Raw genomic sequence first — 23,720 nt, 5'->3', positions numbered from 1 at the left:
TGTGATCTATCTCTCTCTCTCAAATAAATAAATAAATAATCTTAAAAAAAAGATATGTATAAAAAATGGTTCAAAATAATACTATTTATAATAGCTCCAAAATGGAAACTCAAATGTACATTATTACCAGCACAGATAAATACACTGTAGTTTATTCGCACAATACCATGCTATCCAGTACTGAGAAGGAATAAAACATCCCTACACTTAACAGGACACTGCAGAAGGAAGAAGCCAGGTGCAACAGTGCACACGGTGTGATTCCACTGATGGGGATATCAAAGCAGGCAAAATTTCTCTATGGTAGAGTACTCAGGATAGTGATAAGCTTAGAGGGAGTGGTTAGTGACAATCAAGGGACAAAGGACGAAGACAGATTTGGATCTGTTGGATTATGATGGAGCTCTCATCATAAGCAAGCTACGGTTTAAAATTCTAGGAAAGCACAGCAGCATTACTTCAGAAGCTGAAAATATAACGAGAGAAACAGAAATAATGACCATCACAAAAAGATCCTCAAATGTACCAGGAAAGAGCAAAGATGAAAATCTATTATAGGGAGAGACTGAAAGTTTGACCGTACACCGTGTCAGCGGGATGCAGAACTACACAGTCCAACGGTACTGGCTGATACAAACATAAATTAGCTCAACATCTCTGAAATGCAGTTTGGTAAAAAAAAGCATTCATAAGATTTATGTCCTAAGTTAATGCCACATGTATGGATTGCCCATTTTTAAAAAGTCCAGCAAATTCCTTTACCTTTCAAAAATTTGGATAGGATTTATCATTCTCCTGACACACCCTAAAAGTTAAATACAACAGCTACCACTGTTTTTTAAATAGAAATAACAATTACTCAATTACTCCCTCCTCAAGGCAGAACCTAATGCCAATCTTTCTTGCTCCTGGGTCTGTCTTTGCTTAAGTTTTTCTTTCCTGGAAGCAGTTTTCCAATTACTGAAGAACTTCTGTAATGTACCCTCTGTATACAGGAGTCACCTGACATTTATTGTCAGTGTCGTATTTCAACTGACAAAATCTCCTAATCCTTCCATATCAATAAAGTTTCCCTTTTAAAAATGTACTTACTGGATTTTGTTTCTAAGTGAAAAGTAACATACAAATAATGAAAACCACTTGGAAAATAGTTAGTAAATGCCTGCCATGCTATTACCCAAAGAGAACCACTTGAGTATAGAATTCTCAGACGTAAAAAAGAAATTATAGGTGCGCCTGGCTGGCTCGATTGGCAGAGCATGTGACTCTTGATCTCGGGGTCATGAGTTCAAGCTTCACATTGGGCAAAGAGCTCACTACTGAAAGAGAAAGAGAGAGAGAGAGAGAGAGAGAAAGGAAAGAAGGAAGGAAAGAAGACTGATTTAAATGTTTACATGTACACTTAAAAGAATATTTATTTATCTATCTCAGCCGGCAGTGTGTAAATCAGGCGACTCCAATTTCTCAGTGCTCTGTACATGTTTGCAGATGGCCCACGAAAGCACAGCAAGTACTGATTTGGGGGGTTACAAGTAAATTTTAGCAAGTAGGCAAATTTGCAAACATGGAACTCATGAATAATGAAAACCAACTGCATATGGATGGATTACAGTAAAAAAGCTCTTTTCCATTCCTGTCCCCACTCCCTGACAGCTACTGTTGTCAAGTTTCTCCTTTATGCTCACAGAGTTTAAAAATACACATGTGAATCAAAAACACATTCTTCTCCCTTTTTTACACAAATGACAGCATATTATGCACCTTATTTTGCCCCTCACTTTTTCACTGACAATATATCCTTATCTTTCCATACCAATTAAGTTTCCCTTTAAAAAATATTTAACAGGGGCGCCTGGGTGGCTCAGTGGGTTAAAGCCTCTGCCTTTGGCTCGGGTCATGGTCCCAGGGTCCTGGGATCGAGCCCCGCATCGGGCTCTCTGCTCTGCGGGGAGCCTGCTTCCTCCTCTCACTGCCTCTCTGCCTACTTGTGATCTCTGTCTTTCAATAAATAAATAAAAAATCTTAAAAAAAAATGTTTAATAGCTGCCTAGCACTTCCCTTATGAATGTAGCAAATTTGTTTTAAATGAACGTATTTCGCATATTTTATTATTACAAATTATGCTCTAATGAGTAATTCTGTATATATCTCCTTCTACACACAGGAACAGAGATGAGACAAAGGTAGGGAAAGCATACAGTATTTTGAAAAATGTAGCCAAGTAAGTCTGTAGAAAAAAGAGTGAATCCAGCAGCCCTAAGACTGCTCCCTTAGATATCTTGCTTGCAAAGTTGACCCTTAAGATGTTCCTAGTCTGTCAGCTGATTACAGTACCTAGACTGCGCAAAGAAGATGTCTTGTGCTGAACACCTGCCATCCTTCTGTGAGTCTAGTTTCAGTATGTGATAGGTAGAGGGTGCTTACGTGACAAGCCCCATGAAAAACCCTGGATGTCTGAGTCTCTACTGGGCTTCCTCAGGCAGAAATATCCCACACATAGTGCTGCATTTTCATCCCTGAGGGAAGTGTGTGTGCTCTGTGTAAACCCTCGTGGGAGGGAGATCACAAAAGCAATGCACACATGGGTTCCTTCAGACTCTACGTCTTTTTCTCTCTTATGATCAGTGTTACCTCCCCATCACTGTAATACAATTTTTGAAGATTTATTTATTTTAGAGAGAGGGAGAGAGAGAGCACAAGTGGGAGAGGGAGAGAGAATCTCAAGCAGACTCCCTACTGAGCTCGGAGCCAGACATGGGGCTCAATCTTACGACCCTGAGATCACGACATGACCTAAAATCAAGAGTCAGATGCTCAACTGACTGTGCCACCCGGGGGCCCCTCCCTGTAATAAAGCTTAGCCATGAATGGAACTATATGCTGAGTCCCAGGAGATTCCAAAGAATCTCTCAATGTGGATGTTCTCAAAGACCCTGACATACCCTTTAGGGAGCTGTGTTTAGATTTTGCCGGCAATATAACAGTGTGGATTTTCAAAAGCTGCATAGTATTTCTCTGAATTTATTCAGTGAATTCCCTGCTCTTTGGAAGACAGGCAGCATAGAATGCAGTTAAAAGGCCATAAATCTGGAGCCCACATGGAGTAGCTCTATGAGCCCAGGCCTAAAGCTGCAGAGTCAGTCTCTTCCATCCTTCCCCACCTCCCTCAATTTAGTCCGAGGGCACTAGGTGAGGCTGAGAATGAGAGGTAGGCTCTTGCTGGGAGAGGGAAGGGCACATGGCCTAGACCAAGAGTGTTAGAGCCTGACTGAATGAGGAAGGCACCATGTGACAAGGCTGAAGTGGCCTAGAGCATCAGAATTAAGGAGGGCTTGGCAGGGCATCTGCATAGGAGCGTGCTGGAGCCTGAGCGGGGTGAGGAAGGCTTCTGTGCAAAAGAAATCCCCGTGTAGGATGAGGAGAGTGTATTTATGGAGGGTGAGCCTAGAATGGACAACAATGACTAAGCGGCATTAAGGCAGGCAGGGTCTTCCTAAGTGGGGACCTGACACAGAGCTGGAACATAAGCAGGGTGAGAAAAGTAAGCATCTCACGTGGGAGGGCTGCCACACACAGAGTAGCAGCGTCCAAAGGTGTGAAAAGGGCCATTCATGTGGAGAGGAGTCAAGAGTAGGATATTGGTCCTCGCATGGTGAGGACGAGGTGCTTATGGTGGAGCAAGGAGAGAGGCCTGGTACAGGGTCACTGGAACCAAAACAAGGTGAGAAAGATGTCCCTGTAGGAGAGCAGCCTTGTGTGTGATGTCAGAGCCTGAGGGGAAGGAAGAGGCTGGGAATGGTACTGGCTTACCCAACAAGGGGACTGATAAAACCAGTGTTCTTAAGGACAAGTTTCTCAATTTTGGAGAAGAAAGTTACAAGTATGGAAAAAAGAGAAGCTTAGACTGAAACCTGCAGTGCCATCTATGTGAACTCATGACTTTCAACACACAGACATAAAGAATAAATGATGATGGAAATATGTGTACGTAAATCCATTTATACATTCTTATTCTGTCCACCGCAGGCCTGGAAGCGGTGAGACTCCAGGAGCTGCCCAAATCTTATTTCTATATGTACCATTCTTTATTAAAAGGATCCAGAGCTCCTTAGAGAAATGACTAATTCCAGGACAGGAGGAGGAAAAATATAGGATGAGCCTGAAAAATCTTGTCAGGCCAGAACACACTAAGGTGTTCAAGAAATGAAGAAAACTCGGAAGGACACAAAATCAGCTTGAACAGCTCTCACTGGGCAAATGTGGGTCAATCTGAGGATTAAAAATGATAGTAATGGAGTACAACACACTGAATAAAAGAGGAAACCATGAGTTCACAAACACAAATAAGTGGGAAAAAACTGAAAATTTGTTAAGAAATGGGAGAGCAGGGTCTCAAAGTACCTCTCCAAAAATGCATATTAGTTACAAAGAAAAAACCTTTACAGTCAACTAATTTGGTACAAACCACCTTAAAAAAGTGATCCAAGTTACCACCACCAGTAATGGGATAATGAAAATTGTATGTCTGTGCAACCTAATAGTGTGCACTGAGAGGAATTATGATATTCCTGCCAGTGGTACATAACTTGAACTTAGTAATGAGGAAATACCAGAGAAACCCAAATTGAAGGACGTCCTACAAAATAACTGGCCTAGAACTACCAGAAGTGTCAAGGCGAATGAAAAGTAAAGAAACACTGAGAAACTGTTTAAGAATGAAGGAGAACGAGAGAGCAATGCCAACTATATTCGATACTCCATTCCGGACATGCTCCATCTGCAATAAAGGATGTAACTGGTACAGTGGCAAAACTTGAACAGGTTCTGAGGTTTACATGAAGGTAAACTATCCGTGTTAACTTCCTAATTTTGATGGCTATATTACAGTTATCCAGGAGAATGTCCTTGCTTGTAGGAAATATTCATGAACATATTTGGGAGTGACAGGGAATGTTAGTTTACTCCCAAGTGGCTTAGAAAAATGTTTTATAATGTAATTGCGGGTTTTCTTTAAGTCTGAGACCGTTTAAAATAAATGGAGAAGGGCGTCTGGGTGGCTCAGTGGGTTAAAGCCTCTGCCTTCGGCTCAGGTCATGATCCCAGGGTCCTGGGAATAAGCCCTGCATCGGGCTCTCTGCTCAGCAGGGAGCCTGCTTCCCCCTCTCTCTCCGCCTGCCTCTCTGCCTACTTGTGATCTCTGTCATATAAATAAAATCTTAAAAAAATAAAATAAAATAAAATAAAATAAATGGAGAAATAGAAATATTCCCCAAAGACACACATATCATTTTTACACTTCAGATACATTACCGAACTGGCTCCCAGAATGTTACCAACTCATACTCCAAAATATCAAGATATTAAGTGAGCATTATAACAGAAATTTCATTACATCATTTAAAAAAATTTAATCTGTACATTATATATGAGGTGTCATTTCTTAAGCAGGCTCCAAGCCCAGTGCAGAGCACGACATGGGGATTGATCTCAGAACCCTGAGATCATGACCTAAGCCAAAATCAAGAGTCAGATCTTAACCGACTGAGCCACCCAGGTGTCCCTTTCTCCCTATATTTTTTATTGGCCCATCACAACACCAGGCTGCTTATCATAACACAAACTGAAAACTTACGTCAATCTCCATGTGCCGGAACCTGCACACCTGTCGAAAACAGCGCCCCTCTTGCCATAATGTGCAAACAGTTTCATTTCCTAGCGCAGCTTCACAGTGACGGAAGGGACAGCTGTCACCCTGAAAAGAATACAGAAAAGAATTGTGGTATCAAAACAGATCCTAGGTAAAGTGTGCACTGTAACAGTGTCCTGGAATCCAGACAAACAAAAAGGAGTAAGGAAAGACAGGCAAGGTAGAGAACAGAGATGGAAGACAAGAACAATCTGAGGTCAACAAATTTATAATTTCCTATGACCTACTCCTTGACAGTTTCCTTCATTTGATTTCACAACATAAAGTGACATGAGCAGAAACGGGGCTGAAAAAGATAAGTGGGAGCATTTTAAGTGGTACTCTTTAAAAATGTATTTATAGTTCGAAACCATTTCATACATCTTGACTTGTGTAACTAGCTTTTGATGGAAAATCACAAAGGGATGAGGCTTTAAGTATAATTCCATGCTTCATTATGTACTTCTAGAACAGCAGTATCTGAAACACAATGCTGTATATGCTCAGAGCTCTGCTCAAAACTGATCATTTTAAACACAGCCCAGAGATATTTCAGAAGTTTTTCTAACAATATATATACGTGTAGAATTAGTCACAAAGGTACAGAAGAGTGGACAGATCTGAATGGAGCTGCAAAAGAATCAAGCAGAAAAACAGGAAGTTTTGACAGAAAAAGCAAAAATGCTACAAAAGCATATTTAGAAGAATGGCTTTATTATTCAGCAGGAAATCGGAAGAAAAAAGTCAAACTCAACACACGACAGTTTTTAGAAGTACAGTACAACCCACCCATTCATTTAATACAAGTAAATAAAACCAAAGTTTACAAGCTAGGCCAAAGTACTCCTAATTCAAATCAAATGCACCCTGAACAGGGGTAATTATTAATAGGTAATTATTAATTATGAACAGATGATTATTACCGGTAAGAGAACAGTGAATGATGAGTATATGCTGTGGACTTTCTCACTTTTGTAGAACATGAAGAACATAAATGAAGAGGAAAAAAAGATGAATAATGAATTCTCCTAAGAGTACTATTCTCTACTAAGAAAACTGTAGCAGACAATAAATGGCTGAACAAAACAAAACATGAACACTTAGTATACTGGGAAAATCTTAACAGATCTTATTAGAGAAATTACAGAAAGAACTGATTTTAAAGGTGCCAATTCTTACTTTGGTACATGTAGAATAGAAAAAAAAATAGCAGTCTTCTCCTTGATTAGGCATGCTGAGTAGATCCTTATATCAGAAATGGCTTCCTGAAAGCAAGCCACTGCTTCCTCAAGGCGAGGACCAGCTCCAAGTCCTCTTGAAATGGGTTTAGTCTTCCAAAAGACAACTCAATCAGAGAAATCGTCTTTAAAATGCAATCCTAAAATGAGGAGACACGAATTAAAGTATTTCAGATAAATTCTTTCAACTTCTTCCTCTAAATCATCTCAACTTAGAGCACACTGTTAAAACCAAATTTTAATTGTATTATGCTTGCCTATTTAGAGCTTTATGAACCCTGATTAACATTTTATTCTTATGTGAACATTATACATTCTCATTTATAATGTAAAACTTTTGTTAAGGACACCTATGCCCTTACAAGGCTTCAGCATAAGATTAAATAAGCCCTAACTCCATAAACGATCTACATTTTAGGTCATGAATGGGACTTAAACATTATTTTACAAAGGGTATTTGCTAAATCTACAATCCTCATAAACTAGATATTTTTCATCTGACAGAAGTCCCAGTATTTTCACAAGCTTTTTTATTCCAAAAGTATGTAATTATAAGTAGGTGGGAAAAACTGCCTCACTAGAATAACTGAAACAATTACCCTAGAATTAGCCTATGTAATGAAGATGGCCAAGGAATGTAATTGCACACCAATCACAACAAGGAGAAGTGGTCACTGGATTCTTCCAGTAAGGCAGTGCTTACAAAAAACCCAACTGACCCCACCCTCAGCCCTTGCCACACCCAGGCCCCACACTGAAGTGTTCCAGAAAGCTTCTACGAAAGTAAAAACACACGATAAGAGCACATATCAGAATGTGGAAAGGGTTTCTGCAGACTCATACATCAGAAGACCAGGTTTCAGAAACACTGATCTACAACTTGAAATCAATTAAACCAAAGTCAATCATATCTCCCATGAATTAATAATCTGAATCCAAGAAAAGGCAGCCACAATAAAAACCAGCCTTGAAGTCAGCAACCTAGGTTAGGAATTAAGAGTCTGCCATTAAACATATACTACAACCTTTAAAATCTGCAACACCCTCTGACTTACAATTTCATTTCTAGAACTTATTTTGAGGTAAATACTCAACCAATATGCAAGGTAGTAATACACAAAAAGTACATTTACCACTTCGCTTCTAATAATGAAAGCACATCTAGACATCTAAATGTTCAGAAACTGGGGTCTGTTTTAAAAAAATTATGGTACACCCAAGCGATGTGATAATATGCAGCGTATTACAAATTTTGGTACCAGGAAATGAGGTGTGGCTGAAAAAAAAATCTAAAAATGTGGAAGCAGCTTTGAAATCAGGTCACCAGTAGAGGCTAGAAGACTTTTGAGGCACTCAACAGAAAAAGACTAGAAGAAACTATTACCAGAAAATCTGACACTAAAGGAGCTTCTGGTAAGGTTTCTGTGGAAGCATTATTAAGAGAATTAAAAGACAAGTCACAGACTGGGAGAAAATCTTTGCAAAATACGTAACTCATAAAGGACTGGTATCCAAAATATACAAAGAACACTTAAAACTCAACAAGAAAACAACTCAATTAAAGAACAGGCAGAAAATATATATAGACACCTCATCGAAGAGGACACACAGATGGTAAATGAACATATGAAAAGACACTCAACATCCTGTCATTAGGGAATTGCAAATTCCTTTTAGAATAGCCAAAATCCTGACCACTGGCACCACTAAATGCTCGTAAAAATGAAGCAAGAGGGTTTGGAAGAATAAGACCAAAATGTTAGCATCAGTTACTAGTTGAGTGGTTGGTAGGATTGTAGGTGGCTATTTATTGTTTTATGCTTATCTAAGCATTTGATTTTCTAATACAAGGCAACATATATATAATAAAGAATTTAAGTCTGCCTTAACTGGCTTGCCAGTCACTGATCCACTACAGAATGGGACAAGGACTGGACCTTTAATAGCACCCCACTGATCCACTAATAGGATTTCTCTGACCCCAAACACAAGGAATGTGTTCTGTAATGGAGGGTACACCAAAAGGTAATTAAATAAACTGCCTCAAAAAAAAAAAAAAAGGACCCAAAATGCCCCCCCAAACATAAAAACTGCCTCAAGTCTCTAAAGGATATTCAAATAATTACAGTGACACATACACAAAAAGTAAAGGTATTATTGAGAGGAGAATGAAAAAGTTTTACAATAGAAAAATATTTTAGAAAAAAAAAAGGATAAGGATCAATTTCTTTTATTTATTTATTTATTTGACAGAGAGCAAGCAGGAGCAGCAGAGGGAGAGGGAGAAGCAGGCCCCCTGCTAGCAGAGAGCCCCATGTAGGGCTTGATCCCAGCACCCCGGGATCAAGACTGGGCCAAAGGCAGTTGCATAACCAACTGAGCCACTCAGGTGGCCTGATCAATTTCAATCTTGAAAACAATATCCCAAAGAATATCAAACCATTGCTGTTTCAGAAACCCCCAACCTACTAATCAAAATGTTACTTATGAAACAGTAATAAAACAGTATGAATTGCATATTAGGGTTTGTTGTTGTTTTGCCTTAAAAAAAAATAGGCTCTGCAAAAATCCCTCAGAATTAGAGCATGAAGACTGAATGCTAAGCAGATGGACACGGCCTTACTAATGTTTCAACATAAGTTACTTCATGTATCTGTTTTAAACACTGAACTTCTGTTATCTTTCTTTTGGGGTGGGGGAGAGAATGTAACTGCTATTCAAGAAAATGGCCTAAAAACCTTTCCCCAGGGGAAAAAAAAAAAGTTGACAGTAATCACTACTACCTTAAGTTTGCAAAGACTCAAAAGCTAGATGCATACTGATAAATGTTTTTTAAAGGACTTTATTTGAGAGAGAGAGAGAGGGAGGAGAAGAGGGAGAAGCGGGCTCCAAGCTGAGCAGGGAGCCCAATGCAGAGCTTGATCCCAGGACCCCAAGATCACAGTCTGAGCCAACGGCAGCTAGCTGCTTAACTGACTGAGCCAGGTGCCCCCATTCTGATAAATTTCTTAAGCTTTAAAAGTTAAAAAAAGTATTCATGATGCCAAGAAAATATGAATACTTTTCAATAGCAAAAGTAGGGAAGCCAAGATGAGTGACTGGCCCTCTCCAATCCTACCCATAAATTAATGTAGGAAAAAGGAGAAATTCCTTTAAAACTGTCATGTTCTCAGTAAGCTTTAAAGAATACAGCTTGAGGGGATCCTGAGTGGTTCAGCTGGTTAAGCCTATGACTCGATTTCAGTTCAGGTCAGGATCTCAGGGTTGTGAGATCAAGCCCGATATTGGGTACCACACTGGGTGATACAAAGGAATATATCATTACGAAAAAGAGTGGAAACAAAAGAAAGTTCAAAAAATAGGAAAACTCAAATTTCTTGCTTCCCCCAAGAGATTTTTTTTTTTTTTTAAATTACTTGAGAGATAGAGCATGGTGTGTGTGCAGTGGGAGGGGCAGAGGAAGATGGGGAGAGAGAAAAGCAGACGCCCTGCTGGGCAGTAAGCCCAAAGCAAGGCTGGATCCCAGGATTCTGAGATCATGACCCAAGCTGAAATCAAGAGTCAGTCGCTTAAATGACTAAGCCGCCCAAGAGAGATTTCAATACAAGTAAGAGCACAATAAACTGATGGAAAACACTAAAACTGAATTTTAAGATACTGTCAGGGTATCTCTCAGAATGCTGAAAGATATCAACACAAGAGAAAAGGTATAGAAGATGGAAATTATTCCAGAAGACTTAATTTTTATACAATGGAAATTCTAAAAGGAATGAAATTAATAGAGCTAATAATAAAATAACAGAACTTCCCTAAACTGAATAAACTTTAGTCATTAAATTAAAAGGGGGTTCATCAGGGACGCTTGGGTGGCTCAGTGGGTTAAGCACCTGCCTTGGACTTGGGTCATGATCTCAGAGTCCTGGGACTGAGTCCTGCATCCGGCTCCTTGATCAGCAGGGAGCCTCTTTCTCCCTCTGCCTGTTGTCTCAGACAAATAAATAAAATCTTAAAAAACAAAACAAAACAAAAAAACAAAAACAAAAGGAGTTCATTAAATGCCAGGCAGGAAATTTCTTGAAAGACGTCTCTACTGGGGTGCCTGGCTGGCTTGTCAGTGGAACATGCAACTCGTGATTTCAGGGTTGTCAGTTCAAGTCCCATGTTGGGTGTACACATCGCTTTAAAAAAAAAAAAATCATAAAGACATCTTAACTATACCAGAGGTATGCTGAGAATTTTGAATTCTAATGCATAAAGATAGAATCATACAGATTTCTAAGAAAAAGTAGACTAATAACAGAAAATCGGATTTGACATCTAACATCACCTGACTCTCTACATGCCAAAAGACAAAATGCTACATACCAGAATTTAAAGGGAAGATTATGCCCTTAGATTTGGCCTTTCAAATTACATTTCAGTATCTCAGGATTTGGAAAAAGTTTTAGACATAAAATCTCAGAAAGTGTATCATCTATATACTCCACATATTGAAAAAATTACTTAAGGGAGTATTCTAGGTTGAGAAAAAGAACTTCACTTCTACTATTTCACTGTTTTTTAAAAAGTTTTAAAACAACTGCTTTGGATATCTTATTTGGGACACAGCTGATAAATCTGAAATAAAGCAAATCAAACCACACTATATTAAAAAAAACTAGATCACATAATAAAAAACATTTATTCCAGGAGTAAGAGTGATTTAACATTAAAAAAAATTCATTATTCATAAATGTAATGAGTAAAGGGGGATAAAAAGAAAAAGTCTGGTATCTTAAAATTTCTTTTTTTTTTTTTTTAAGATTTTATTTATGTGATAGAGACAGAGACAGCAAGCATAAGCAGGGGGAGGGGTATAGGGAGAGGGAGAAACAGACTCCACATTGAACGTGACATGGGGCTCCATCCCAGGACCTCAAGATCATGACCTAAGTCGAAGGCAGATGTTAACCAACTGAGCAACCCAGATTCCCCAGATATCTTAAAGTTCCAAAAAAGAAAACATGGTTTTACAAGACCAGTGCTCTCACCCCTGAGCTATGGAGCCAAGAAGACATGGTTTTAAAAAAGGATTTAAAAATAGTATTTAAAAAAGGTAAAAATGCAGCATACAGTTCTGATAAAAACTCAGTAAATTACAAGTGACCTCCTTGGCATACATGCACTCAGTCATCAGAAAACATGAGCACAGGCAATATGGCAAACAATGGAAGTGACCTCACTCTGGACGAAAAAGGAGCCCTTGTTGTCTCCATTATCCAACATTCAGAGTCTAGTACATGAGTTAAGGAAATGTATAAAGACTAGAAAGGCGGCGGCAAAAAAAAAAATTTAGTACCTGCAGATTATATGCTTGCAAACTAGCAAATCCAGCAATCAACTAAAACATAATTAAAATAAGGTATTTTGGGGGCACCTGGGTGGCTCCGTGGGTTAAAACCTCTGCCTTCGGCTCAGGTCATGGTCCCGGGGTCCTGGGATTGAGCTCCGCATCGGGCTCTCTGCTCCGTGGGGAGCCTGCTTCCTTCTCTCTCTGCCTGCCTCTCTGCCTACCTGTGATCTCTGTCTGTCAAGTAAATAAATAAAATCTTAAAAAAAATAAAATAAAATAAAATAAGGTATTTTTAAAAATTGGTAAATTTCCTATGTGCTAGCTTGGTAACAAAGTCCCATTCACAATAAAGCTATAAAATATATAGGAAGAAAATGAAGTATACAAAACCTACACTAAAAAACCCTGAAAAACTATGACACTACTAAGGCACTGAAGATCTGGATAATGAAGAAAGAATGGAGTAGAGGCTTAAAGCAGTTTACTTCTCCAAATAATCACATCAGGTGATAACAGTTTATTATTGGAACCTGATGGACTGTAAAATCATCTTGAATAACCAAGAAAGATAAGGAAAAATTTTAGAAGTGGGGCACCTGGATGGCTCAGTGTGTTAAGCCTCTGCCTTCAGCTCAGGTCATAGTCTCAGGGTCCTGGGATCCAGCCCCACATCGGGCTCTCTGCTCAGCGGGGAGCCTGCTTCCCCCCCCCCTCTCCTGGCCCTCCACTTGCCTTTCTGCCTATTTGTGATCTGTCAAATAAATAAACAAAATCTTAAAAAAAAAAAAAAAATTTTAGAAGGACCTCACTCTCCTTGATATTATAAGGGATGTGAAATATATCATTTAAGTGTAGTATTTTCAAATGAGTGTAAGAGCCACAGAATTTGAGCAAGCCCACAAATGTGATTTGTGGAAAAAGTAGCATTTGAAATTAACAACAAAAAAACTGGCCTCCCATTTGAAAAAAAAAAAAATTTCTACTTCATACAAAGAGGTTCCAAGGGAATAAAAGCAAAGATGGCAAAGAGGCTTTTTAGCTCACTAACCAAAGCACTATACTAAGATTCTGGGGGTGTATAAGGTGGCTCAGCTGGTTAAGCGTCTGCCTTCGTCTCAGGTCATGATCCCAGGGTTCTAGAATCAAGTCCTGCACTGGGCTTCTTGCTCAGCGGAGAGTCTGCTTCTCCCTCCCCTCCACCCCACTCATGTTCTCTCTCTCAATCTCTCGGTCTTTCTCAAAAAAAAAAAAAAAAAGATTCTGAATAACTGTGCTCAGCAAAAAGGAAAGCAGTATTTGACACCTTTATTGACCATACTCATGGGAAGGAGCGGCAATGCCATATAACTACAATACCTAGATTACATTTTAAAGTTTTTATTTAAATTCCAGTTAGTTAACAAACAGTTTAGTATTAAGTTTCAGGTGTACAAGAGTGATTCCACACTTCCATACCACACCTAGTGATCAACACAAGTGCACTCCCACACTCCTTAATCCCCATCACCTATTTCATTCATCATCCCACCCACCTCCCCTCTGGTAACCATCAGCTTGTTCTCTATAGTTGAGTCTGTTTCTTGGTTTGCTTCTCTCTCTCCCTCTCGTTATCCCCTTTGCTTGTTCTGCTTCTTAAATTCCACGTTATGAGTGAAATAATATGGTATCTTTCTCTGACTCTTTGCTTAGCATTACACTCTAGCTCCATCCATGTCATTGCAAATGGCAAGATTTAATTCTTTCTTACAGGTAATTGTATACTGTTTGTGTGTGTGTGTGTGTGTGTGTATATATATAACCCACATCTTCTTTAATCCATTCATCAATTGATGGGACACTTGGGCTGCTTCCATAATTTGGCTATTGTAGATAATACTGGAATGAACATCGGGTGCCCGTAACCCTTTGAATTAGTATTTGTGTGTTCTTTGGATAGTAGCGTGAATGCTGGATCACGCTAGACTGCATTTTTAACATAAAAAATATAACCATCCAAGTACTGCAAAAAACATTATATAGGTTTTTTTTAATAAGCTCAGATTGAAAAAAAACTTTTCCTTGCATGAAACCATAGTTAAGAATCATAATAAAAATGATAGATTTTGACATAAAATGAAAAACAGTTATATAGCAAAGGATTAGCAACATGACCAAATATTAATATTTTTACTAAAAAGGATGTATCGAGGACTTTTACAAATCAAAAAAGACATCATCAATTAGTAAACTGGTACACCTCTTTACAGAATTGTAATTCTACAAATTTACATCTGAGAACTGGTTCTAGGGAAATAGCTCACAGAGGGCTGTTACTGGATATGTGCTATTTTTATTTTTAATGGCAAAACCCCAAATGTCTATCAATGAGAAATACATTAAACTATAGCACTTCCATACAAAGCAGTAACATCTTGTCATTAAAAACAACAAATGAGGCACAACTCTGTGCACGGATATGGAACTATGTCATGACACTGACAGTGCTTTCCTAGGAAGAAATGCAATCACAGGGAGATTCCACCTTAGTATACTGCTTTTCCCTTTTTTGTGCATGTACTATCAAAAAAAGGGGGAGGGGAAGGAAATGTTTCCATCCCTAAACCAAAAGCTTGTAAGTAATTACAAGAAAAAAAGAGCCTGACAATGATTTCTTTCCTTGATTCAGGAAAATTATGCCTTAAAGTTACAAAAATATTCACTCCTTTAATGAGAAAAAGCCCATTCCCACACTTACATTAGCTGGTTGCTCTCAACAGGAACCTCTGTGTCTTCACTGAGTTCCAATCTATTACGCCTGTAGGTCGAACCAACACTCAATCCATGAATTAATAATAATGGGGCAGAAAGAATTTTCCTCCTCACATTGCCAAGGAAACCTCTCAGCCACAATTCAAACACAGGACGTGTGTTTTTAAAACATCTCCCAACTACTGGGAGATTAAGTCCATTCGAATAACCTTTGTCAGACTGGAGACAGCTAGGCTTAGTTATCTCCTCAAAAACAAAAACAAAAATAAAAACCAACAAAAACAGAGTTCATTTAAAGATGAACTTCAGAGTCAAAGGATTATTGGGAAAAAAAAAAAAAAATCCATCTTCCATAGCCGAACAATAGAATTTAAAAAGAAAGAAGAAAAAGAAAAAAGAAAAAGAACACCAAAATTCAATAAGATCCAATTTCTGGTCTTCAAGATTTCTTCACCTATTAAGAAAAAAACAGAAACCTTCCCCCATCTTTATTATCTGTATAATAAAAGCATACTTGTATGAAAAAATATAAAGTGTTTTATGTATATAATATACATATACATATATACTAACTGGCTTATACACACACACACACATATACACAAATGTGTAGAAATAAAACATCTGGGTAAGTTTTCCCTTTTAAAACACACTACAAAAGCCTTCAGATTTGGGTTCATTATAAAAATAGTGAACTTACTCTTATACCAAAGTATCATGACGTGTATTGGTATGTTACACTAAATTTTGCCCAACCCACAGAATAAACATGAAGGGAAAGCCTTACACATGAATCAATGTGTATAATACGGATGTACGTACATCATTATCATATTTATCATCTTCAGGGAGTGTTTAACCAAAAAAGATAGAAACGTATAGTTATCGAGTAACTACAGAGTGGTGCAGCAAGCTGTAGAAGGCAGAGCAGCATTATAGCCATCCTGAACTGGCGCTGTCAAAATACAGAAAGCTTCTATCTAAGGGAAGACTTTTTCTTCCAGTGTCACTGGCATGACATTCAATATTGGCCCTGCGAAGGCTTGCTTATGCAGCCTAGTTTCTTTTTTTTTTTCTTTTCCCCACAAGTGATGGCTCAACTAAAGACTTTGTAATTATTCAATTACTCCAGTTAGTAAAAGGGTAAACTTTTGGAGTTGAAATTTCATTTCACAATGGTACATTTACCATTTAAGAATTAAAAAAAACCAAAAAACAAAAAAAAACAAAAAACCCAAAAAACAAAAACAAAAAACGATTTTGATACATAGAAATGAGTTCTAAATTTTGAAACCAGCCCCGTAACAAAGCAATTTTGATTCTCATGTAATAAATACTACATAATTTCTAGGCTAAATCTTGCCAAATACTATCCAAGACAAAACTAAAATCGAAACTTAAAAAAAAGTGGACACCTTTTACTCACACTTAATACTAGTCAATTTTCCAGGAAATTTTTGGGCAGGGAATATCCCCAAATCTAAAATGAAAAAAAGGAAAAATTGGGATCTCACATTAGTTATTCAGTCTGAAACTTGTAATAGACTTTTACTAAAAGTCATCATTTTCTGGCCTCCCACTCAACCACAGAAACATACTTTAAGAGTGGAAAGGGACTTTAAAGATCACGGAGATCAATTCTCTCATTTTACCAGTGAGGTAATGATTCCTAAAATCTGAAAATATTGAGTGCTTATGTTTAGCTAAGATTAAAAGCCAAAAAACAATCTCACAGTTAAGAATACAGCATTATGGATCATTCAGCATATATATTTAAAGACATTTAAGATCACTTAAAATTAGAGAAACATTCTTTGGGAAATGGACACAGTATTTGTCAAAAGTAGCTCCTGGGGCTTTTACTCCAATTTCAATTCTTGTAAACTTTTTAATGTCATTTGCCCATACATTTGTAAAAAGTTCCCATACAATCTTTTGTTGTTTTTACACTATTTTCTAAAGGTTAAAAAAGGCAATTCAAAAACTAAAAGTAAGTTTTTTTGATTGTTTTCTAATGTTTTCCTTTTGCACAGATCCAATCCTAAATATAAAGGGTAACTCTATCACACTCAGTAAGTTGAAATGATAAAGCTGACCAGTATGAGGAGGCAATCAGAAATTTCCAAATTTCACTTTGTTTTTGCCAAGCTGTAAGTATGGATCAGGGATTTTAAAGAAACAGAAAAATGGGAGCAAGGGGGAGGAATAAACAGCTTAGGATACTTTTTTCCCTCAATTTCATTGGTTTCAGAGCAATCAAACTTCTCATGATGGGAGAAATTTTTACTTAAAACCAATTACAAGTTTAATCTACCAGCCAGAAATAGCCTAAAGCCTTTCAATGCTGCACTATATTTTTTAGGTCAAAAAATATCTTTTCTCTCTTAATTGGTATAAACAAAATTTCAAAAGACAGCTACATTGAGTTACTACTGTGGAATTTTTAATCTTCACTTTGCCAGCATTACTATTACCACTGAGGAATTTTCAGCACATTTTGTGTTTTCAGGTTTCCCCAGATTTGTGTATAAAGAATAATTAGTATAACTATATATAACAACTATAGCGATTCAGATACAGTAACATAGGAACAAGTTGCCCATTTCAAATGGAAAAAGGAAAAAGAAATTAAGGTAATATTTCTTTTTCATTGCTTTGAATAACTTCATTCCCAGGATCCCAGCTCAGAACCAATGTAGAATAATCATAGTTAACATTTTTCAAGTTCATTTTCAAAAACATCAGCTGTTCTATATTGTCAAAGTCCAGGCTCATGATCTGTTTTGGATGAAACTGGCTATTTGCAGTAAAGATACATTCGGACTGCCAACTACACATGGGGCAGCTTAGATATTGAATGGCAACTTGGGTCAAAGCTGGCCATATGCTCACCTTCCTCTGCCAATAAATCAAAGGGTCACCACCTCCTGAGATATCTGAATACTTCTCTTTGAAGTATTCATCTACTACTGCTATGGCGGAAGGAAACATGAAGCTTTTGCTTCCAATGGCAACATTATCTACAGCTGAGCTATCAAAAGACCCTGAACTGGAGGTGCCTTCTCTTATAGATGAGGTAAACGAATCAGCTCCTACAATGGCTGGGGGACCAGAAGCATCTGACGTTGCAATATGGCACACCTCTGAAGATTCCATGTAATTGCAAACTTCTTCTGCAAGGATCTGCTTATAAGTTTCTAAATCAGCACCTTGAGGGAAAAAGTCTTCCAAACTGTTTTTAAAGCAAGGGTCTAACAAAGCAGCCAAGATACAGGGCTTGGATTTAAGCATGGCACTCAGTAGGGTATCAGTTTCAAGTTTCAGAGATAAACTGTCCACCAGATTGAGTGCCTGGGTAATACCTCTTATTTGAAAATCTTCTCTGAGTTTCTGCAGAGAAAGGAGCAGATGATGGATTAGGGGGAGCACCTGGTTCAATCCTGTGGTCTTGACACTCACTTTCTGGGTGGCTTCCTCAAATGGCTTAAGGATATCACAAACATAAGTCATTAAAGTCCACTGAAGTGAGGTGAGCACAACCCCACTAGCTCTACCCAGACTATGGTGAACTGAGTAGCAATGCTCCAAGAGCCATTTTAACATATAAAAGGTAGAAATCCAATGGCCAGTTTCATCCTGCTTCAAATTCTTCCAAGGAAGCTGGTGATCATTTTGAAACTCCTGCAGAATCTGACGGGCCTTGACTGAATGACTAAAATGATGACAGGTTTTCCTAGCAGCTACTAACATATTCTCAATGCTTTTGTGCTCACAAAAAAAGTCCTGAATGACTATATTTAAACAATGCAGGAAGCATGGCACATGGGTAAAACCTCCATCTTTGATTGCATGTACCACGTTAGAGGAATTATCAGAAACAATAAAGCTAGGAATGAGGAAATTAGGAGAAAGCCACAAACCAATCTGGTCATTTAGTTCTTGTAAAATGTTGGTTATCAAGCAGTCTTTGGCCAACCCTGTTACACAAAGTACTGCCCACTTTCTGAAATTAGGGATCCTGCCATTACTGGAAGGTGCAGTTTCCAAAGAGACCCAGTGCACAGTCACGATGAAATAGTCAGTGGATGGGTCATGGGTCCATATGTCCACAGTCAGGTGGATCTTTTGGCTTTGAACATTTTCCAAAGTTAAGAAAATTTTTTCTCTGACCCAATCGTATAATTGAGGTACAGCCTTTGTGAAAAAGTAAGTCTCAGATGGTAACCTATAGTCAGGGGCCACAATCTGCATGAACCTCTGAAAGGCTGGGGTTGAGAAGTAGTTGTAAGGATGCATATCCTCCACGATCATCTGAATAATTGCCTGACTTATTTGACTTGAGACTGAATTTTCAGAGTATGTTGTTTCTCTCTCCTGTGCATGTGTCAGAGTATCTTGCTCTGCAACAGGAATAGGACTCTCAGATCTTCTACTATTTTCAACCTCTAACACAGGAGGTTCATCTGAATCTGAGTCACTAAGGTCCTCAGCTGTTAAATCGTGGCTGCCTGTAGACTTCTCTCCATGCAGGGGATCCCTTAAGAGATCATTTCTCTCAGTCTCTCCCTCATCTAATCCATTTCCAACCGCACCACTGTCTTTGTTGGCAACAGCCCAATGGATGGGATGTGTGGCCTGCAGGTGACGTTGAAGTGTTGAAGTTCCTAAGTGAGAACCTGGCCTACCCCGGCTCACACTTCTTTTACATATATTACACACAGCTCTTGAGATGTGCTGAGGATCAGTATAAAAAAAATTCCAAACTGCAGATGTCTTGGCTCTTGTTCCAGGAATTAAGGCATGCTTGACAATGTTACTTTTGATGAGAAATCTCCCTCTTTCTGCCCTCAGGGCATCAGACACGGATTTATCACGTTTCTTACCCATTCTGTTTTCATCTAATGGATCAGTAGACATATATTCGAAGCTCCCATTGCTTCCAGCAGAAGAGGGAGATAAAGGCACATCCAAAGTAAAATCCTCTTCCCCACTAGTGACTCCATATTTGTTGGCCCTCGTCCAGTGAGGTGAATGCCTTGCCTGCAGATGTCGTTGTAGCGTAGATGTCCCCAGATGGCTGCCTGGTTTACCCCTGCTAACACTTTTTTCACAGAGGTTACAAATAGCCCTCCAGGTATACTGGGGGTCGACATGAAAGAAGTGCCATACAATGGAGGTCTTAGCTCTGGTACTAGGTAGATAGATCTGTTTTTCTATATTGCTCTCAAAAAGACTTTCTTCATCCTGCTCATGGGCACTGGAAGTTAATAAAGCAGGGGCATCTGCAACAGGTCTCCCAGATCCCAAATCTTTACTGAACTTTTTCGCAAGGATCAGTTTTTTTCTTCGCCTTTTCCCCTTAATCCGTAAGCCCTTCTTTCTTTTCTTTTTAGCAGGCAATTTTGCCTCTTTATCCATTCCTTCTGCCACCATCTTTCCCTCTACCACATCTTCTTCATCTGTATTAGAATTAATAGGAACACATCCCAGAATCCCAGCACCACTAAAAGTGCTGCACCGTCTTCCAGAAGAGAGTGAGGAAACTGGTACACTTAAGGTACATACACTCATTCTCTTTGTGTCTCCAAAATTCGTACCAGAATCTGTTAGTGGGTTTATTACTCAAGTAGAAATACAGCTGTTCCTCTCTAATTGCATTACCTTGTCTCCAATTTCTATGGGGAATCAAATTCCCTTTGGAACAATGACTTCCAAGCCAGGTTATTTTTGGAGGAAAAGTGACAGCAATGGAGAACATTCCCAAACTCTTTTCTTAGAGGGCTTTATGATCCCTTCCAACTTCTGAGTTCTGAATCTAATTTCAAATAGTCCAATCTCTTCATGTTATAGAAAACAAGAACTTGAGGTGCACCTTCCCAGAGTCAGAGTTAGTAGCAGCTAGAAGCCAGGTCTTCCAAATCCCAGGCCCATGTTCTTTCTGCTTCATCAAGAACTACATCTCCTTGAAATGCCTTCAGCTTTAAAAATATATATTTTAATGATGCGTCATGGTAGCGACATCAATTTCCCTTAATTCTGAAATTATTTTCAGGAAATTTCACTTAAACAAAAACATAGTGCATCATTCAACATTCATCATTTAGGACTGTGATTTGACAATACAACCCAAAAAGTCAATTCTGGGAATATAAAGCAGACTCCACATACTGGTCATTAACAGCAAATGCTAGTTGAGCCCTTTCAGCTCTAAAGAAAAATAACACAATTTTTAAAAATGTAGATGGCTAAAAAAAAGTGTTTTGAGAATAAAAATTTGGGTCACAAGCTGCGTTTTCAATTTACTGTTTGTATCAAGAGTTAATCCAAATTTAGCTTTCAGACATTTTTAGACTGGAGAAGCTTTACTGCCTGTAAATAAGTAACTCATGAGTTGAACTCTATATGAACAGCAAAAACTGAAATGTGAGCTTTAAATCACTTTCATTCCTTTTCGGTTGATCCCTCCCCTTCCCCCAATACCTACATACATTTACCCTAAAAAGCATCGCTATCACTAGTTCCACAGCCTCCTTCTCAAGGTCCAGAACCAAGGCCTGCAAGATGTCAACAACATGGGCCTTCCCCATAGGAATCCGCACCGATTATGGGACTTTAGGGGGTGTTCTTCATTACGATTTCATCAATCCTACAAGGAGAACGGAAGTGTCCCTGTTGTTCTTGACTCCGATGCGGAGGGCTGGGGTGGGAGTTAATTAAGGTAGGGAAGGGGTGTAGGATACCGGATTTAGGTCGGTGGCTTTCAGTATGTGGAGTTTGAGAGTATCTCCCAAGTAGTGGGACCCTGGAGAGGAATGAGAGTAGGTAAATTCAGCTCCTGGCACTCAGTTTGATTTAGGCAGTGGGGGTCCGCTAAACTAGGGAAAGTGTCGCGAAGAAAGCAATCTAGTGTCAGTTCTCTCTCCGGGAGACGGGGAACAAGTCGGCTTTCCGGGGCTGCTCCCGACTCCTACGGTTTCGCCAACACCGGATGTGGGGGAGGGGAAGAAGGTTGTTGGGAAAGGAGCAGGCGCCGTGGGGGTGGGGTGCAGGGGGTGGGGGTGGGGTGGATGGAACTGGGAGCGGGAGCCCCGGGCTCCCAGCTCGCTCCGGCGAGGGCGGCGGGCGGGAGGTGGGGGGGGGGGTCGTTACCGCTGGGCCTAAGGACCCGCTCAGACTTCCCGGGCTAGGCCGCAACCCAGGGGCGAGGGGAGGCCGCGGCCACTCCCCTCGCCCTCTCCCCCACCTCCCTTGCCCCGAGCCACCGGGAATCAAAAAACGGGTCTAGTTACCAGAGAACAGAAACTTTACCGAACCGCCGACAGTGTCCCCGACTCCCGCTTGCTGCCACGTCTTTCTTCTTTCTTAGCCGCTGCCGCCCGCCGTCCTCACAGCAGCAGCACCAGCAGAAATCCAAGACTGCCAGCGTCAAAGATGGCGCCTGGCTACGGGCTCAGCTCTAAGACCCGGCCAGTAAAAGTGCCAGCACGACGCAATGCGAGAGGATTCTGGGAGTTGTAGTTTCCTCTATGAGGCGATGCTTAAGATGGCTTCCCTGGGTCGTAGGGTCACGTGAGAGGGGAGGCGTTACGACGTCGGGTGTCTTCGTTTTGGGGAGAACACGTTTTTAGAAATTTACGGGTTTCTTGTAACTGTCTTTGATTTAAAAAGCTTTTTAATCAAATGAGGCGATAAGCAAGAAAGCCGCGGGAACAGTGTCTACCAGACAGTAGGCCCCTGTAGAATTTGGTTCATGAATAAATCACCTGAACCATGTATAATTTTCATTTAGAGATAAACTACTTTTCCCATGCAATGTTGAAGGATTTGTGCCTTTATTTTTTATTTGAAGAGGCAAAATTGGGCTTGGGGGAATTTCTTTTATTTCTTAAAACAAATTTTTGTATTGAAAAAATAATTCATGCTCATTACAAGGTTCGTGGGTGTTGGAGTAGGAAGAGGGAAAAAACCAGTGGTCGCCTGCCTCCTTCATTATTAACATTGTTCTGTACTTTACAATTTGAATGTGTTTACCTTTTTTTCCTCTGCTTATAAAGGTAATACATATAAGTGTTTTTTTTTGTTTGTTTGTTTGTTTTTTTTGTTTTTAAGATTTTGTTTATTTATTTGACAGGCAGAGATCACCAGTAGGCAGTGAGAGAGAGAAAGGAGGAAGCAGGCTTCCGGCTGAGCAGAGAGCCCGATGTGGGGCTCGATCCCAGGACCCTGGGATCGTGACCTGAGCCGAAGGCAGAGGCTTTAACCCACTGAGCCACCCAGGCGCCCCCATATAAGTGTTTTTTAAATTTTTTAATACGCAACCATAGAACATTTAACTCTCCATTGATTTCATTCCTGCAAAATGATCTCTCACTAATTTAGCATATATTCTTTCTAACGTTTTTGTATGCAAATACGCCTAAATCTACTACTCTGATCCAGTAGGAGCCTAAGATCCCTGCTGGGTTAGTGGCTCAAAAAAACTTGCTTGTGTGACAACTCGTACCCAACTTGGATAAAGGATACAGTTCTATCACTAAGAAAGCATACATTTGACGGTAAAGCAGATGGGACTCCAGGCACCTTTTATTTCCTCCCAAGGCTTGTTCTGCCAGATACCAGCTCCGTGTGGGAGCCTCAGCCAGTACCACTCAGAGCAGTCTGGGGTGTCCTCACACGTGGGCTTTTACCTCCTTTCAAAGTGAGAGGACACAACATT

The 23,720-nt window shown here is 39.5% G+C and overlaps 2 protein-coding genes across 16 annotated transcripts in view; both read right to left on the bottom strand.

Moving 5' to 3' along the window:
• Positions 1-22,452, bottom strand: part of ZC3H11A (zinc finger CCCH-type containing 11A) — a 40,032-nt gene extending 17,580 nt beyond the window's left edge. Inside the window, exons 1-6 of one of the 15 annotated variants that reach the window (XM_032878342.1) lie at positions 22,294-22,452; positions 21,499-21,806; positions 16,431-16,484; positions 14,991-15,050; positions 6,866-7,064; positions 5,633-5,752 (exon numbers count right to left, since the gene is read on the bottom strand). In XM_032878342.1, coding sequence (XP_032734233.1) covers positions 5,633-5,752; positions 6,866-6,919 — 174 coding nt within the window. In that variant the 5' untranslated portion in view covers positions 6,920-7,064; positions 14,991-15,050; positions 16,431-16,484; positions 21,499-21,806; positions 22,294-22,452. Of the gene's footprint in view, positions 1-5,632; positions 5,753-6,865; positions 7,065-14,990; positions 16,485-21,498; positions 21,807-22,293 lie in introns of all 15 variants that reach the window. The other 14 variants (XM_032878343.1, XM_032878333.1, XM_032878336.1 and 11 more) reach the window with 14 other exon arrangements.
• ZBED6 (zinc finger BED-type containing 6) lies at positions 16,085-21,492 on the bottom strand. Its single transcript, XM_032878332.1, has one exon. The coding sequence runs from the start codon at positions 20,573-20,575 to the stop codon at positions 17,633-17,635; it is 2,943 nt and encodes a 980-aa protein (XP_032734223.1). The 5' UTR covers positions 20,576-21,492; the 3' UTR covers positions 16,085-17,632.
• Positions 22,453-23,720: the final 1,268 nt, after the last annotated feature.

The sequence above is a fragment of the Lontra canadensis genome, unplaced genomic scaffold (assembly GCF_010015895.1).
Source record: "Lontra canadensis isolate GAN:19392208 unplaced genomic scaffold, GSC_riverotter_1.0 scaffold63, whole genome shotgun sequence".
Taxonomy (NCBI): Eukaryota; Metazoa; Chordata; class Mammalia; order Carnivora; family Mustelidae; genus Lontra; species Lontra canadensis.
The sequence above is the reverse complement of the archived record's forward strand: the minus strand, read 5'-3'. Positions and strand labels throughout refer to the sequence as shown.

Coding starts and splice junctions, on each gene's coding strand:
- ZBED6 (XM_032878332.1), bottom strand. CDS start 20,575: ATGAGTGTATGTACCTTAAGTGTACCAGTTTCCTCACTCTCTTCTGGA.